Source organism: Alligator sinensis, unplaced genomic scaffold (assembly GCF_000455745.1).
Source record: "Alligator sinensis unplaced genomic scaffold, ASM45574v1 scaffold685_1, whole genome shotgun sequence".
Classification (NCBI taxonomy): domain Eukaryota; kingdom Metazoa; phylum Chordata; order Crocodylia; family Alligatoridae; genus Alligator; species Alligator sinensis.
The window spans coordinates 390,103-403,559 of NW_005842336.1; the positions used below are offsets into that span (position 1 = coordinate 390,103).

At 42.5% G+C, this 13,457-nt stretch overlaps 1 protein-coding gene across 2 annotated transcripts in view; it reads left to right on the top strand.

Annotated features, from left to right (window-relative positions):
- Positions 1-13,449, top strand: part of LOC102384212 (zinc metalloproteinase-disintegrin-like NaMP) — a 37,273-nt gene extending 23,824 nt beyond the window's left edge. For both annotated transcript variants that reach the window (XM_006028705.3, XM_025210137.1), the window contains 14 exons: positions 740-870; positions 2,244-2,421; positions 3,623-3,712; positions 5,305-5,500; positions 7,363-7,465; positions 8,416-8,572; positions 8,674-8,754; positions 9,593-9,671; positions 10,134-10,236; positions 10,672-10,771; positions 12,059-12,124; positions 12,585-12,662; positions 12,828-12,890; positions 13,233-13,449. In XM_006028705.3, coding sequence (XP_006028767.1) covers positions 740-870; positions 2,244-2,421; positions 3,623-3,712; positions 5,305-5,500; positions 7,363-7,465; positions 8,416-8,572; positions 8,674-8,754; positions 9,593-9,671; positions 10,134-10,236; positions 10,672-10,771; positions 12,059-12,124; positions 12,585-12,662; positions 12,828-12,890; positions 13,233-13,265 — 1,458 coding nt within the window. In that variant the 3' untranslated portion in view covers positions 13,266-13,449. The remainder of the gene's footprint in view (positions 1-739; positions 871-2,243; positions 2,422-3,622; positions 3,713-5,304; positions 5,501-7,362; positions 7,466-8,415; positions 8,573-8,673; positions 8,755-9,592; positions 9,672-10,133; positions 10,237-10,671; positions 10,772-12,058; positions 12,125-12,584; positions 12,663-12,827; positions 12,891-13,232) is intronic.
- Positions 13,450-13,457: the final 8 nt, after the last annotated feature.

Consider the following 13,457-nt stretch of genomic DNA (forward strand, 5'->3'; position numbering starts at 1 on the left):
CCCCCCCCCCCGCCACGGCTGCCCCAGCTCCCGGTGTTTTAAAAAAAAGCCCCGGAGCTCACCAGGTGCTGCCGGGTGTGTGTGTGTGTGGGGGGGGTGGGCGATCCCTGCTGCCCTCCACTTAGGATTCAGGGAGCTCGTGTAGAGCCCCCCACATGGTGCAGGGCAGCAGGGACTGCCCCCACTGGCAGAAACAGTGAGTGCAGAGATTTTCTCATTTTTTTTTTTCTTAAAGGGCTGTAACTGGCCTAGGTGGGGCACCCGTGAGGGCCTGGGGAAGCAAGAGTGGGGTCGGGGGGCTTGTGAAGAGTCCCCCATGCAGCATGGGGCAGTGCTGGCAGCGGGGATTCCCCCCCACCCACCCCGGCAGCACCCGGTGAGTTGTGGGGTGTTTCAAAGAGCCGGGAGCTGGGGTGGGCAGGAAAGCCATTACCAGGTTGCGGGGATGGGCTTGGCTGATTCGGAGATTCGCATATTCAGGAGCAGCCAAACCTCTGAATCAGATTCAGCGAAATCGATTTGGGACAGTAATTCGAATCACCGAATCGAACCACTGTCCCTCAAATCGGCCAAATCCGAAGCAAATACTAGCTGCTTCACACAGGCCTCATAGACACACACACATATATGGGAATTCCTACTTCTTAGTTATTCAGTTTTTCATTCTCCTCCCGCCGCCCCCCCCTTCTATACATAGTAACAACTTTGTAGAACTATCTGTTTGTTCCCTTTGTCACAGGACCATAACAGCAATCCAATTGCAGTTGGAGCAACTGTAGCACATGAGATGGGCCATAACCTTGGCATGAATCATGACACCAGCCAGTGCAAATGCAATTCTGAATCTTGTATCATGACAGCAACACTCAGGTGAAGCTTTTACATTTGCAGACCAGCAGAGTTTGTGATTGCATTAAATTAATATAGCTGTAGTTAATTGTGGGCCTAATCCAAATCCCTTGAGGTCAGTGAAGTATTTTTATTTGCTTCCCAGAGCACTGCATAAGGGTTTGAACCTACCATTTTAAAAACAGACTAGTGATTTTATGTGCCTTCTTCTGTGTGTGTGCAACTGGGGATTTCCTAGAAAGGCCTGATTTCAGAAAGAGCTCAGGCAATGGCTTTTTGAAATACAGGTCCTGTTAGTGTCCCTCAAGCTGGGACTGTTTGAAATGGAAGCAGTCAAAACTCACAATGGCAGACAGAACATCCTTGTGATGTTCGTGTCCTGCTGATAAAGGCTCATCTATAAATGATTAAAATAACTGTTTCTTCCTGTGAAATGAAGAACCCAGAAACCATGAATCTTGTGAATACTTCTGTGATGCCTTGTGGTGAGACAGAACTTACCCAATCTGTGCAAGACATGCATTTTTTTCATATCCTGAAAGTGGACTTTGCAATTAAAACAGTGGCTTTATTTTATAAAGTGAAACTTGCACTTCCAATAAGCACACGTCAAGCATCCTGAGGTTCCCAGTACAATTTGATATAACTTGAGTTAAAACACATTAAGCAAATACCCTACTTTTCTCTTAGGCAACCTATCTGCATTTTATTAAAATGGGCTTGCTGCATTTTTTCCAGGAAACCCATCGATACTGTGTTGATTCAGTGCCAATCGAAGTCAACAGAAAAATTCCTGATGATTTAAATGGGCTTTGGAACAGGTCCCAGATGAATAATGTTCATGTAACCCATACTGAAACATTCTAGATGCGTGCCACTCTATTGTGACTCCCACTCTCTGTTTTGATGTTTCCGCACGGATTTTCTTGGAAACTCTGCATACTTTACTTACTTCTCTTTTTCTTATCTGCTCATTTGCTCTTTCTCCTATGTCTAAAGAGTGGTTGAGGATTTTTTTTTCTTTTGTTAATAATAGTAACTGGATAGGCTATTCAGAGCTGAGTTTGAAAAATAACTAATTAATCTTGCTGCCATGGGACAATAGTAGGGAAAAGCTGAGCTTCTAAGGGTGACCCTGCTACCATTTTGTAATGCCCCAGGAAATAGAGATGATTTCTGTAGGGTGTTCATTACCTCTAAAATGGTTACCTTTTTAAACTTTTCCCTCCCAAAATATTTTTAAAACTTAGAAATTTTACTTACTGAGTTTGTGAAAAGTATCCTATAGGTGACTAACTGGGTTAGGGCCTTCATTTCATTCAGATTCCAAATTGCAGTACTTTTCACAGCTATACTCTTGGCAATAATTGAAACATGTTGGTTCATCTCTACAGCTACAAAATTCCCAGGGAATTCAGCTCATGCAGCCTGCAAGGGTACGAGCAATATATTTTGAGCAAGATGCCACCCTGTCTCCTCAATGTTCCTGAACAACAAAACATAGTAGCACCCCCTGTTTGTGGGAATAACTTCATAGAGGAAGGAGAGGACTGTGACTGTGGAACTCCTGAGGTATGCAGGAATAGTTTTGAAAAATATTGTACATATAAGTAACACCACAGAAGCTCGGGGGCTTTGAACATAACCTACATTTTGATAGATATTTACAAAATCACCTTATTGTTGTACAATAAGTCCTGATTACTAGAAGTCTTGAGAGACATCTGAAGCTTTCTGTAACTTGAGGGTGGAATAAAGGGACTCCAGTGCTACTGGAAATCAGGCCCTTTGTCTTCTGCCCTGAGAAATGCAGGACCCCATAGACAGGCAGGCTACTCGCTTTGCAAAAGTGAATCTTCAGTGAATGGATCCTCAGGTGACATCTAATTAATCTTTGAATAACCCTGAGTTCAGTAAAGAATTTAATTTTGGTAAGCTTTGCATGTTTCTGATTTAAATCTAGAAGAATTAGGGTAGACATAAATGGTCATTAGTTCATGGAAGCACCTTCCTTGCTCTCTCCAATTTCTACAATCGGCACTACCAGCAATTCTCCATGGAGTATTCAAGCAAATATCATAAGCCAAAATATAGTGCAGTCTAAAAACTCATATGGAAATGTATTTCAACCATTCTAAAAGGAACCCATGTCAAAATGATGGGTATATCTACACAGCAATCCAGACACTGGATTGCATCTTGTATAGAGAAACCCAAGCTAGCTTTAAACTAGGTCACCTAGCACAGCAGCATAGGCCTCCATGAGAGCTACCCCATCCCATCCCACTCTTAAAGTAATTACTTGACAGTTGATACCTGGGCTGCTAGAGTCACACTGCTGTGTGAACTCAAGCTAGCTAAATTATAACAAGCTTGGATATGTCCACTTGATCAGCAGTCACTTGCCATCTGCAATGCTATATAGCCAATATCTGTTCTGAATAGAACTGAATGTTGAGTCCAGAATAAATTGTACGCTGGTTATGTCAGAATAAGGTAGAAATGTCTTATGGGAAGGAATACAATCAGCAGTTTTCTCAATCCTGTAGTTTCATAATTAACCACACAGCAGCTAAGAACGTTTAGGATCAGATTTCTTCACTGTACAAAAATATTTGTGATGCAGTTGTATTGCACAGATCCATCTCTTGGTCTCTCTAAGCTAGTACCAGGCTGTCCTACTGAGAACGTGCTAATACTAGGTGTGCTATAGGGGAACCAAAATACGAAGCATTGTGCTGTACCAGTAATTTTATCTATGAACATTTCACAGGAATGCACAAATGTCTGCTGTGAAGCCGCAACATGTAAACTGAAGCCAAACGCTGCATGTGGATATGGAGAGTGCTGTGAAAACTGCCAAGTGAGATGCTTCTTCATTCACATTTATTCTGCAGTTACTCAAGGTTTTTGGGGTGTTGAGTCAAACAACAAGACACTTGTAAAATGGAACTATGGCTGTTAGCATTTTTCACTGTGGTAGCATCATAATAATAACCAGGCCTTGCGTATCCCAAGCATTTTTTACTGGGGTTTTTCAAAGTACTCCACAGAAATTAATTTGGTCTCTCAGAACTCCTGAGCACTGCCCATTGTTTTGTTCAGTTTCCCTGGACAGGTTTTGGGAAACTGATATTCCCACCAGCCAGATCCTCAGCTGGTGCAAACAGACAAGTCTTAGAAGAAAGTGTAAGCAGGCCTAACCCCAGATGAGGATTTCACCCAGGCAGTTACTGTAATTCATACAGTAAGTCTGAGGCAGAAATGGGAAATAAGATACATCCCACATCTATCCTCAACCACAGAGCTGCTCATTTCCTTCCTATTAAGTCATGTGAGAACAGCACTTTATTAAAGACAAAGAAATAACAACAGGTCTCTGCTCCAAGCAGATTCAAATCCAGACGGGACATTACACAGTGAGATACGAACAAGAAAGGACGCACGGCAACTGGTCTATGTGACAAGGGTTTGTCAGTATAATAGCTCCGTTTTGCAGGCAGCGTGAAAAGATCAGACCTCTTAGCCAGGGAAACCATGCCAGCAAACCCTCCCTTTCTCCCCCAGTCACACACACACACACATTTTGATGCAGTTATACTAGCCAAAGGAAGTTCTACCAGATTCACAAATGTCATTCAGATGGGTGGTGCAAACATTTGCGGGGTGGGAAGGGACACATCTGTCCCCCCATGAAGGGGCATTTTGCCACAGCTCTGGTGGCAGCAGCCCCATAACCAAGATGAGCCCTGGGGCAGGGGGTAGAGGTGATGCTCCGTATATCACTGCCAGCAAGTTGTGCACATGCTCCAGAGCTGGCCCTGTGTAAGTCCCTTTTTCTATATAGTACAGACTGATGCCATACTTGTTAACCAAATGCACCAGTGTGCTACCTCCATTGTTTTGCATCTAATGTATCTCTGATGTCCAGAGTTTGGTATTCAGCAAAGTATATTTTTCTAGCCTTGTGCAAAATGGCCATAGCTGCTTAACCAGGGATATCTCACTGGAAATAATTCAAGTCAGCAAATACATTTTCTGTGCTGAAATAATCCTCTCCTGTGATATTGTTTTAAGTGTTTCAATGCAACGGCTGATGTCCCTTTAAAATGATTCAGTAAAAGCCTTCTGTAGCTGGCAGTGGTGAGCTTACAGGAAGGCTTCTGCTGACACTGATAAGCAAGCTCATGGAAGGAGCCTAATCCTGCAGTCTGTAGGCATGCAGAAGTTTGACTGGAGATAAAATTCTGTCTTCAGTGAAAGATATCTAAAAGGAAGGATTACACAACCGGTCTCATGTGGCCTGGTTTTCAGAAGTGCTAGACACCAAACCCTTGAATTTAGTGTGCGGTATGGGCCTCTTCATGCCATTAGAGTTTTCAGGTCATATTCATTCATATTTTAAATATGAAGGAGTGGAATGGCTAAATCTACTGCCTTTTCTCTCTGCTGCAGGTTAAAAAAGGAGGAAGTATTTGCCGAGCAGCCAAAGACGAGTGTGACCTAGCTGAGACATGCACTGGTCAATCCCAGCAGTGTCCAAAGGATCGATTTCGAGTGAATGGGCACCCTTGTAAAAACGGTCAAGGTTACTGCTACATGGGGAAATGCCCCACCCAGGCTGACCAATGCATCAAAATCTGGGGATCAGGTGAGTGGATGGGTTCACAAAGAAAGAATCAAATTGTGGAGACCAAAGGGTTTGAAATAAATTCTTCTTGCTGTAGAGCAGGTTATCATACACATTTCAAGAACAGACACCTATGGGTACATCCAGATGAGTGCTCACATGTGCTTCCCCAGGGACAAATAGCAACAGTGCATAGTTGTGCCGCTGCTACTTGTGCTCAGGAAACACCCATGCAAATTCATTGTGGCACATGGAAAGTTGCCCCATGTGGGGTATGGGAGGCTGGGGCCAGCAGCATTCCCTGGGGGCCTCCTGGGGCTCCAGCAGCTACAATCTGGGTGCACAGAGCCTGGCCAGCAGCTGGAATGTGGCTCCAGCCAGCCAGGCTCCTGTTTCAAGCAGCGCCCATTTGTTTTTTCGGTGCAGGTTTTGGTTTTTTTTTTAACACCAAGATCTCCCAGTGTCAAAAAAACCCTGCTGTGCTGCAAATTAGCAGTGCAGCAAATGCTTGCATGTGCAGTTTGTAGCACTGCAGATGGGTCTGTGGTGCTGCAAACCACATGTGCGCACTTGTTTGGACATGCCCCATATGTCTATATAACTGTGCTATGAAGTTGTAAAGGCACAGGCCTGGTGTCTTTGAATTTCACCTTTCACAGAAACCAATAGACATATTCCATAAAAATAAAAAAGTGCCTATCTTACAGTGAGTCCTTTTTATTGTCAGGATGAACTTATTGTTTCTCAAAGCAGACAATGACCAGTTTCTCAGCATGGCAGGAAATGTTTATAAAGCATGAGACCACTGTTTAAAGATTTCTTTCTTTGGAGAAAGTATTTAATCTTCTTCTCCATGGGGATATACACTGGAAGACAAAGGCCACAGATGCCTCTGAAAAAGAATGTGTATTGTGGAAATAATAATACAGCTTTTTTATCTTTGTGACTAAAATAAGCACCCAAATATAACTGAATTTCAAAGAGAGTTGAGCTCCTAAATCTTTTAAGTGTCCAAACATGAATCAGATTCAGAAACTGTCTCAAGCTCTTCTGACCCTAAATGCTTTATCTCGTCCCCCATTCCCCACTCCTCCAAAAACAAAGAAGAGTCCAATGGTGATAGACTGAAACTATATCGATAGCAGACTTCTCAAAATTTGTAGCTGGTTTATTGTACAAGTGGTGCCTCCTCCAAGAAAATAAAAGCTTTAAAGATGCAATTCCAGTCTTTAGAGCATGGTTAACATTATTTTTATGCATCAGGTGATCCCTATCAGTTTCACGACCTTGGTACCACACTGCACAGAGACAATTCAATAGACGTATCTGGAGAAAGAGGAAGTTGGAAAGCAATTCTTAGTTAGTAAGATAGCTACTTAGTAATCTTAGTAAGACAGCTTCACATCAAGATAACCGGTAGGGTGGAGAGTCTTTGCTTGATAAGAGAGGAAAACACATTGAGGCAGAGATGATTATCATTCCTCATATTTGCTTAACACACCACAGAACTGGCAGAGACGGGGAGACAAATGCCACTGCATACTATCATCAAATTCAACGTTAGGTCCTGACTAGAGAACCTTTATTCGTGGTATTTAAAAGACAAAAATCCAGATTGCTCTCCTGACACCCAGTACCTCACATCCTTAGTGCTACTGTTATTCAAGTAATAGCAATGCATGATTCAGTGGAGTGAAGCACCACTGCAAATACAATTAGATGCATGTGTTACCTGTCACTTCAAAGTGAGGGTTATTTCTCCAGCAGGATGTGTCATTTCTTCAACTGATGAAGCCTACAGATCATGAGGAACAGAGGTTATGACTCATGGCATATTTTTTCCCTTACTTTTTATGACTTCATCTCATTTTTCTCCTCCCCAGGTGGACAGGTAGCTGCGAAAAACTGCTACGATACAAATAGGGACGGGGTTTATTATGGATACTGTAAAAAGGAAAATAACAAATTCCTTCCATGTGCTGACAAGTAAGTTGTTACCTCATTGCCATTAGTGGGGTTCTAGGAAAGAGAAGCAATTCATGACGCTAGAATGATGCGGGAAAGGAGAACTCTACGGAGGCTGCTTTGTGTTTATGTTTTTAACCAGGATATTCCAGTAAAGGAGGTTAGCTGCTTATTGCAAGAGAGAAGTATATTTTCTAAATGCAGTTCTTTGGGGAAAGTGAGTCTAATGCAGTATAGTAAAAGCAAAAAAGGATTGAGCCTATATGCTTGAAACATGGCTTTGAAATGCAGTATGCCTGTGTGTGTACGAAAAGGTAATTTTACTTGTGTTTGTACGAAACTGGGTAATTGAGTGTTGGAGAGGGGGCAGAGCTTTTCAACGAGCTTTTCAACAGACCAATGAACAGCAAGAGAAGCAGAAACTGGGCTCAGTTCATTTAATCCAGCTAAGTAGTGTAAGTGTCAGCTACTCCTCGGTGCAGCCAGAAGGAACTGAGCACCAGGCTTGTTTACAAACTGGAATCAAAATATCCCAGAATATAGCTCACTTCTAGTGATTTCAATTTCAAGTCTGTATGCAGACACAGGGATTTGGTATTAGGTAAAAGAGGTTTATAGTTGTTAGCAGTTGGAAGGGACCTTACAGATCATTAGGTCCAGCCCCCCTGCCCTTGGGCAGGAAAGACTGCTGGGGTCAGATGACCCCAGCAAGGTGGGAGTCAAGACACTTTTTGAAGATCGCCAGGGTGGATATCTGTACCACCTCTGGGGGGAGCCTGTTCCAAACTCTCAGCACTCAACTTGTAAAGTTTTTCCTTATGTCTAGCCTGAATCGATCTTCTATCAGTTTGTGCTCGTTGTTTCTTGTCCTCCCCTGGGGGGGCCTTAGTGAACAGATGCTCCCCCCGTTAACATTCAATAAGTGTGCTTCCTCACTATTCTAGCCAATGAACTCTTTTGTTTCTACACAGAGATAAAATGTGCGGGAAGTTATTCTGTACTGGTGGAGCAGACATGCCCGTGGTTGGAGCCTATGTGTCTTTTGACTCATGCAAAAGCAGTGTTCCTCACTTTGAAAAAGAAGATATAAGCTTAGTCGATAATGGAACTAAATGTGGCAATGGCATGGTTAGTTACTCAATTCATCACTTGTTTTCCTTTTGCAATTAAGAGCAGGTTATGAAAGCTGAAAGTTCCTTCTTGCTGATCATGTGTGCTTTGAATTTCAGGTGTGTAGCAATGGCATATGTCTTGATGTTGAGAGAGCCTACAGGTCAACAAACTGTTCTGCCAAGTGTAGAGGACATGCTGTAAGATTTTAGCTCTTACTACAAATACTGATACATACACACCCACGCACTCTTGCATGTGAACAGCCCAGCTGTGATGTTCTAATAATGATTATGGGAGGATTTATGTTTGTTTGTTCTTATAAACCAAAGGGTTGGGAGTTTGTGATCAAAGGGAAGAACCCAGGAAAAACGAATCTTGGAGTTAAAGCTTCCTATAATTTCATGGGAGTAAATATAACCTAACAATGTATGAGGACTTTTGCTAAGGAAAATGCATGGAGTAAAGGGGTAAATGGTTTTAAACTACAGCCTCATCACTGAATAGCAAATGGGACTAGAAGACAGGGTCCTTGTTCAACCCTTGGGGTTCTGCAACTGACTTCAGGTATAACACTTCCCAAAATTGTTTCTCTGGGACTTGCAAGCTCCATCCATACAGTGGGAATTATCATGCCTGCCCTCCCTTTTCAAGTACCTAGAGGGTTACAGATAGAGGACCTGATTCCAAGGCCCGTCATCTTGTGCTGTTATTTACACTTGTGTAAAAATAAAGGCCAATCCAAATGTATGTGTATTTTACCCTTTACTAAGGGTACATGACTGCAGAAGGCACAAGACAGTAGAGAAATGGCCATGTGATATACTACTATTATGTGAGCCAAACCCTGGTTCAATTAAAATGAATGGTGATTTTTATACTGTATTCAGAGGAACCAACAAATGAGAAAAGGAACTTGGCTTGTTTTTAATTGGATGGGCAACCATAATTTTTTGTGAGCTCTGATAGTATTCAGCCAACGTTGTTTTCATCCTTTTCTCCAATTTAAAGACCAATACTAGATTTCTCCTTCTCTAGGTGTGCAACCATGAACTGGAGTGCCAGTGTGAAGAAGGCTGGGCCCCACCAAACTGTGAAGACTCCACAACAGTTAAAAGTGAGGACCTTGCAATAATCTTGTACCATCGAGTGAGAGATTGCTCAGAATAGAGACTGCATCCAGATGCAATACAAGCAGCATAGTGCCATTAAGTGAAACAACATTGATTGATACCAGCTGTAGATCCAACCCCAAGTACAGGAATTTCTTTCTTTGAATATATGCTCTCTGTCTGTCTTTAGTCAGAGCTGCTTATTTGAAAGGCTAGAGCAATTTGGTAGTCCTGATACCCCTATAGGGGTCATGCATCTATGAGATAGGGAGAGAGGGAGGGAGGGAGGGATGCGGGGGAGAGAGACAGTGTCTTCACAGTGGGAAGGCTTCTATCTTTAAGCTCCAGAAAGGCCCTTCTGATGGAGAATTTGGGACTGTGACTATGTCCCTCTTGAGTAATATGTGCATCTGCCGTCTCTTGATGTTGTTTGGAAATAATCACTTTGCACTGTATTACTACGGCAGGTATCGCCATCATTTCTGGTGTCTTGGCAGCCCTCACAGTTATTGCCATACTGGTTGCTTTATTCATCCGTTACCAAAAAAGTGAGAAGAAGAAATATCAGAGGTAAAGCATTCACGCTTTTGAGAAGTATCTGGAACAGACTTCAGATAGGAGCTTTAATAGAGCAGAAAAGCGATAAACCACCTCAAATCAGAGGGAATTGGTTTCTTAACTTCATTTGGCTTCTTCGAAAGCCTGAGTGTCCAGAAAGAAAGTGGAATTTTCAACCACCAGATCATCAGAAATTGACCTGGTGTCACCCCTACCTCTCAGGATTAATTAACATTCATACAGTGCTCTTTGGGGGGAGTGGAGGAGGAGGGGAAAGTAAATTACTTAATAAGTGTTGAGCAAACAGTAATGAGGTAACAAGCCAGGTACTGAATGCTAGCCATTCATGGAAAATTTTCCAGGATTTCATGTCTTTTTTTAAAGGGGATTGAGATTAGATGCACACACTCAAGTGAAAATCCTAATTCATGTGCAATTCCTTTGTAGTACCCAGGAGCCAGCTATATCTGGAGCCACAAACCAAGCCTATGGAGGGCAAGAACCAAGAAGAAAAGAACATCCTGCCCCCAACGTGCCTATCCAGAAGGTAAGAAGCTAGAAGCACGATTGGGTTATAGACTGACCAACTAACACCTATGAGGTCGGATCCTATTCCACGTACCAAGCACCTACATGGCTTTGGGCATGTAAATGTGATCCTACTCCACTCTGTTTCAAGCCCCTAACAAGCCATGTCTGACTTTTGTAGCATGCCACCATCTTTGCACGGGATGAAGATCCATCTACATTTTATGTTAATAGTTTTCAAGTACTTGAACAGGGTAGAACACAATCATGCACATGGAAACTGAATCATAAATCATACATATGTGCCCGAGTCTACTAAGGCATCTAATAGGTGGAGTAGGATCTTGTCTCTCATGATTGTAATAGAGATACTAAAACAGCAAAACTCACCTTGTATGGTATGTTATCTTTACTAAATAAGAGCCTATGTCTAAACATTCACATAGTGGTATGAAAACAGTTATGGCATTCAGGCTCCTGCCCTGCATCTTCTGTTCCCAAATCTGGAAAAAAAGTGGGATCCAGATCCAGTAACTCCAAGTCTCATTTCTGTGCTTTGGTTAAGTCTGGATTGGGTGGTTGTAAAGCAAAACTAATAAACAAAATAGGTTAAAGGACAGTTCACACGGGCTAGGGACAGACATTTAAAAAGCCTGAGCCTGAAATCGACTCAATCTTTGCAAGTTAGTCTAACCTGGCTAGGCTAAACCAGTTTGTAACCCTACAGACATCCTTTCTGCACTGAAAAAATGCTGGCACATGCCTGCAGTGGCTTAGGCTAGAAGCCGGGGGGTGCTAGAGCAGCCCTTCCTTCCCTTTCATAGTGCTGAACTGAGGGGGATGTGGCTAAGCCCCTGCAGGATGCTCTGAGTAGGGAGGGGTTCCCCCCTCCTGAGCAGCCCAGCAGGGAATTGATAACACAAGGTTTATCACCCCTAACTCAGTGTTTATCACCCCATTAAGAAAACAACAAAGGGACATTACCAGCTACCTGTTGATTCTGCCTTTGTCCTGTCTGCCACAGCACAGACCGTAGCCAACAAGTGGCTGCTAGCTCATGCTGTGTATCTGTGTAAGGCAAAGGGGACGGGGCAATCCCTGCATAGAGGGGAGGTGGGGAGCACAAGCCATGCAGATGCCTACAGTTTCTGCCAGAGCTGCAGCAAGGGAGGAGAGGGGACAGGCCAGCCCTGCTGTGGAGCGGAGAGCCCTGCCTAGTGCAGAGAGCATACCGGGATTCTGGGGGAGTCTGATTTAACTTAAACCAGCAAGGATCAAGTTTAATTTCAATGTTTTCTGTTTTTAGTTCAATGATACAAGAGTTCTCCTTCCCGTACCTCCAGCACAGGAAAACAAACCAAACTTTCATCGAGTAAGGATATTTATAGATTTTTTTCTATTAATTTTAATATTTGGTAAGGAACCTTTCAAGGTTTATTTGAAATCTCAAATGTATAGCTTGCTAGAAAACTGTAAATCACATTTTTGTCCCATGCCACTAACACTGTAATTTATTCCTACTTTCTTAGCAGACCTCAGAGAAAGGATCCAATAGAAAGCCAAACACCAAAATGGGTTAATATCCTAATAAGGGGTTTTAGAAAAACTAGGGTGAAATCCTGCTCCGTGAAATGAATGGCAAAAATCTAGTTGACTTCAGCAGTTAGGAATACATCACTAGTCTATTTAAATTGGGGTTATTCTGAATTCAGTGCTGTTCTTTAGCAATATCCTTGTCATTGTCTTAAGGAACAGAGGTCTTCATGTTTCCTCTTTATGTGCAGACATGGAGATGTTCAGGGTAAACATAGCATTATTTTCTTCTTTTTCAGCCTATCATAAAGCCAAGCATTCCACCACCTCCAGTTCCTACAAGCAAACCAGCCTTTTTTCCTGCCACAGGTGATTTTGTAAGTACACTCCCATATCTCCCATATATTTATTTCTTTCCTGTCTGGAAATATTGTAATAGATAGGTGAGACAATTTAGTAGCCACTTGTTTCTGAAGAGGAACAAATCATAACAGTACATAAATAAGGAAATAAATAACATTTAAAACTCTTTTTTGTCACAGGCAACAGGGGGGAAATCAGCTCTTTCACCAGTCAACAAGGGCAAACCTCCACCTCCACGCCAGGTAACAAAACAATTAACTGTGGACCAAATTATAATTAGTCTCCTTATTCTATAGTGGTCCCAATGACTTCAGTAGAAGCATTTTTGGAATAAAGTATCATTCAGACAAGTAAGAGAATCAATACCTGACTCTTTCTGATTGGGTAGGTCATGGGAATATACGATTAACTTCATAAGATCCAACTTCTGGTCCATCTAGTCAGGCATCTCCAGCACTGGCAATTTTTGCTGTTTTATAGGAAGTGGGAAAAGCCTGTCCAAACCTGTGCAATTGCTGAATTTAATTACTTGGGTTTTTTTAATATCGGTCACTTGATTTCTTCATGTATTTCTTTTCACATAGGCTTTAAAACCCCCAACTACACCCAGGGTATGATGCTGCTGAAGTGGAAGTGATCAATGGAAATTTACGGAAATTTGGAGAGGCACTTTCTCTCTGTTCACCTTCTGGGTCTTCCATTTACAAAAGAAACAACAGGGGTCCCTAGTGGTCCATACGTGGGTTTTGCTTATGTTTTTTAAACAAAGGTGATGCTCTTATCAAATTAGCACAACCTGCCCATGCAGC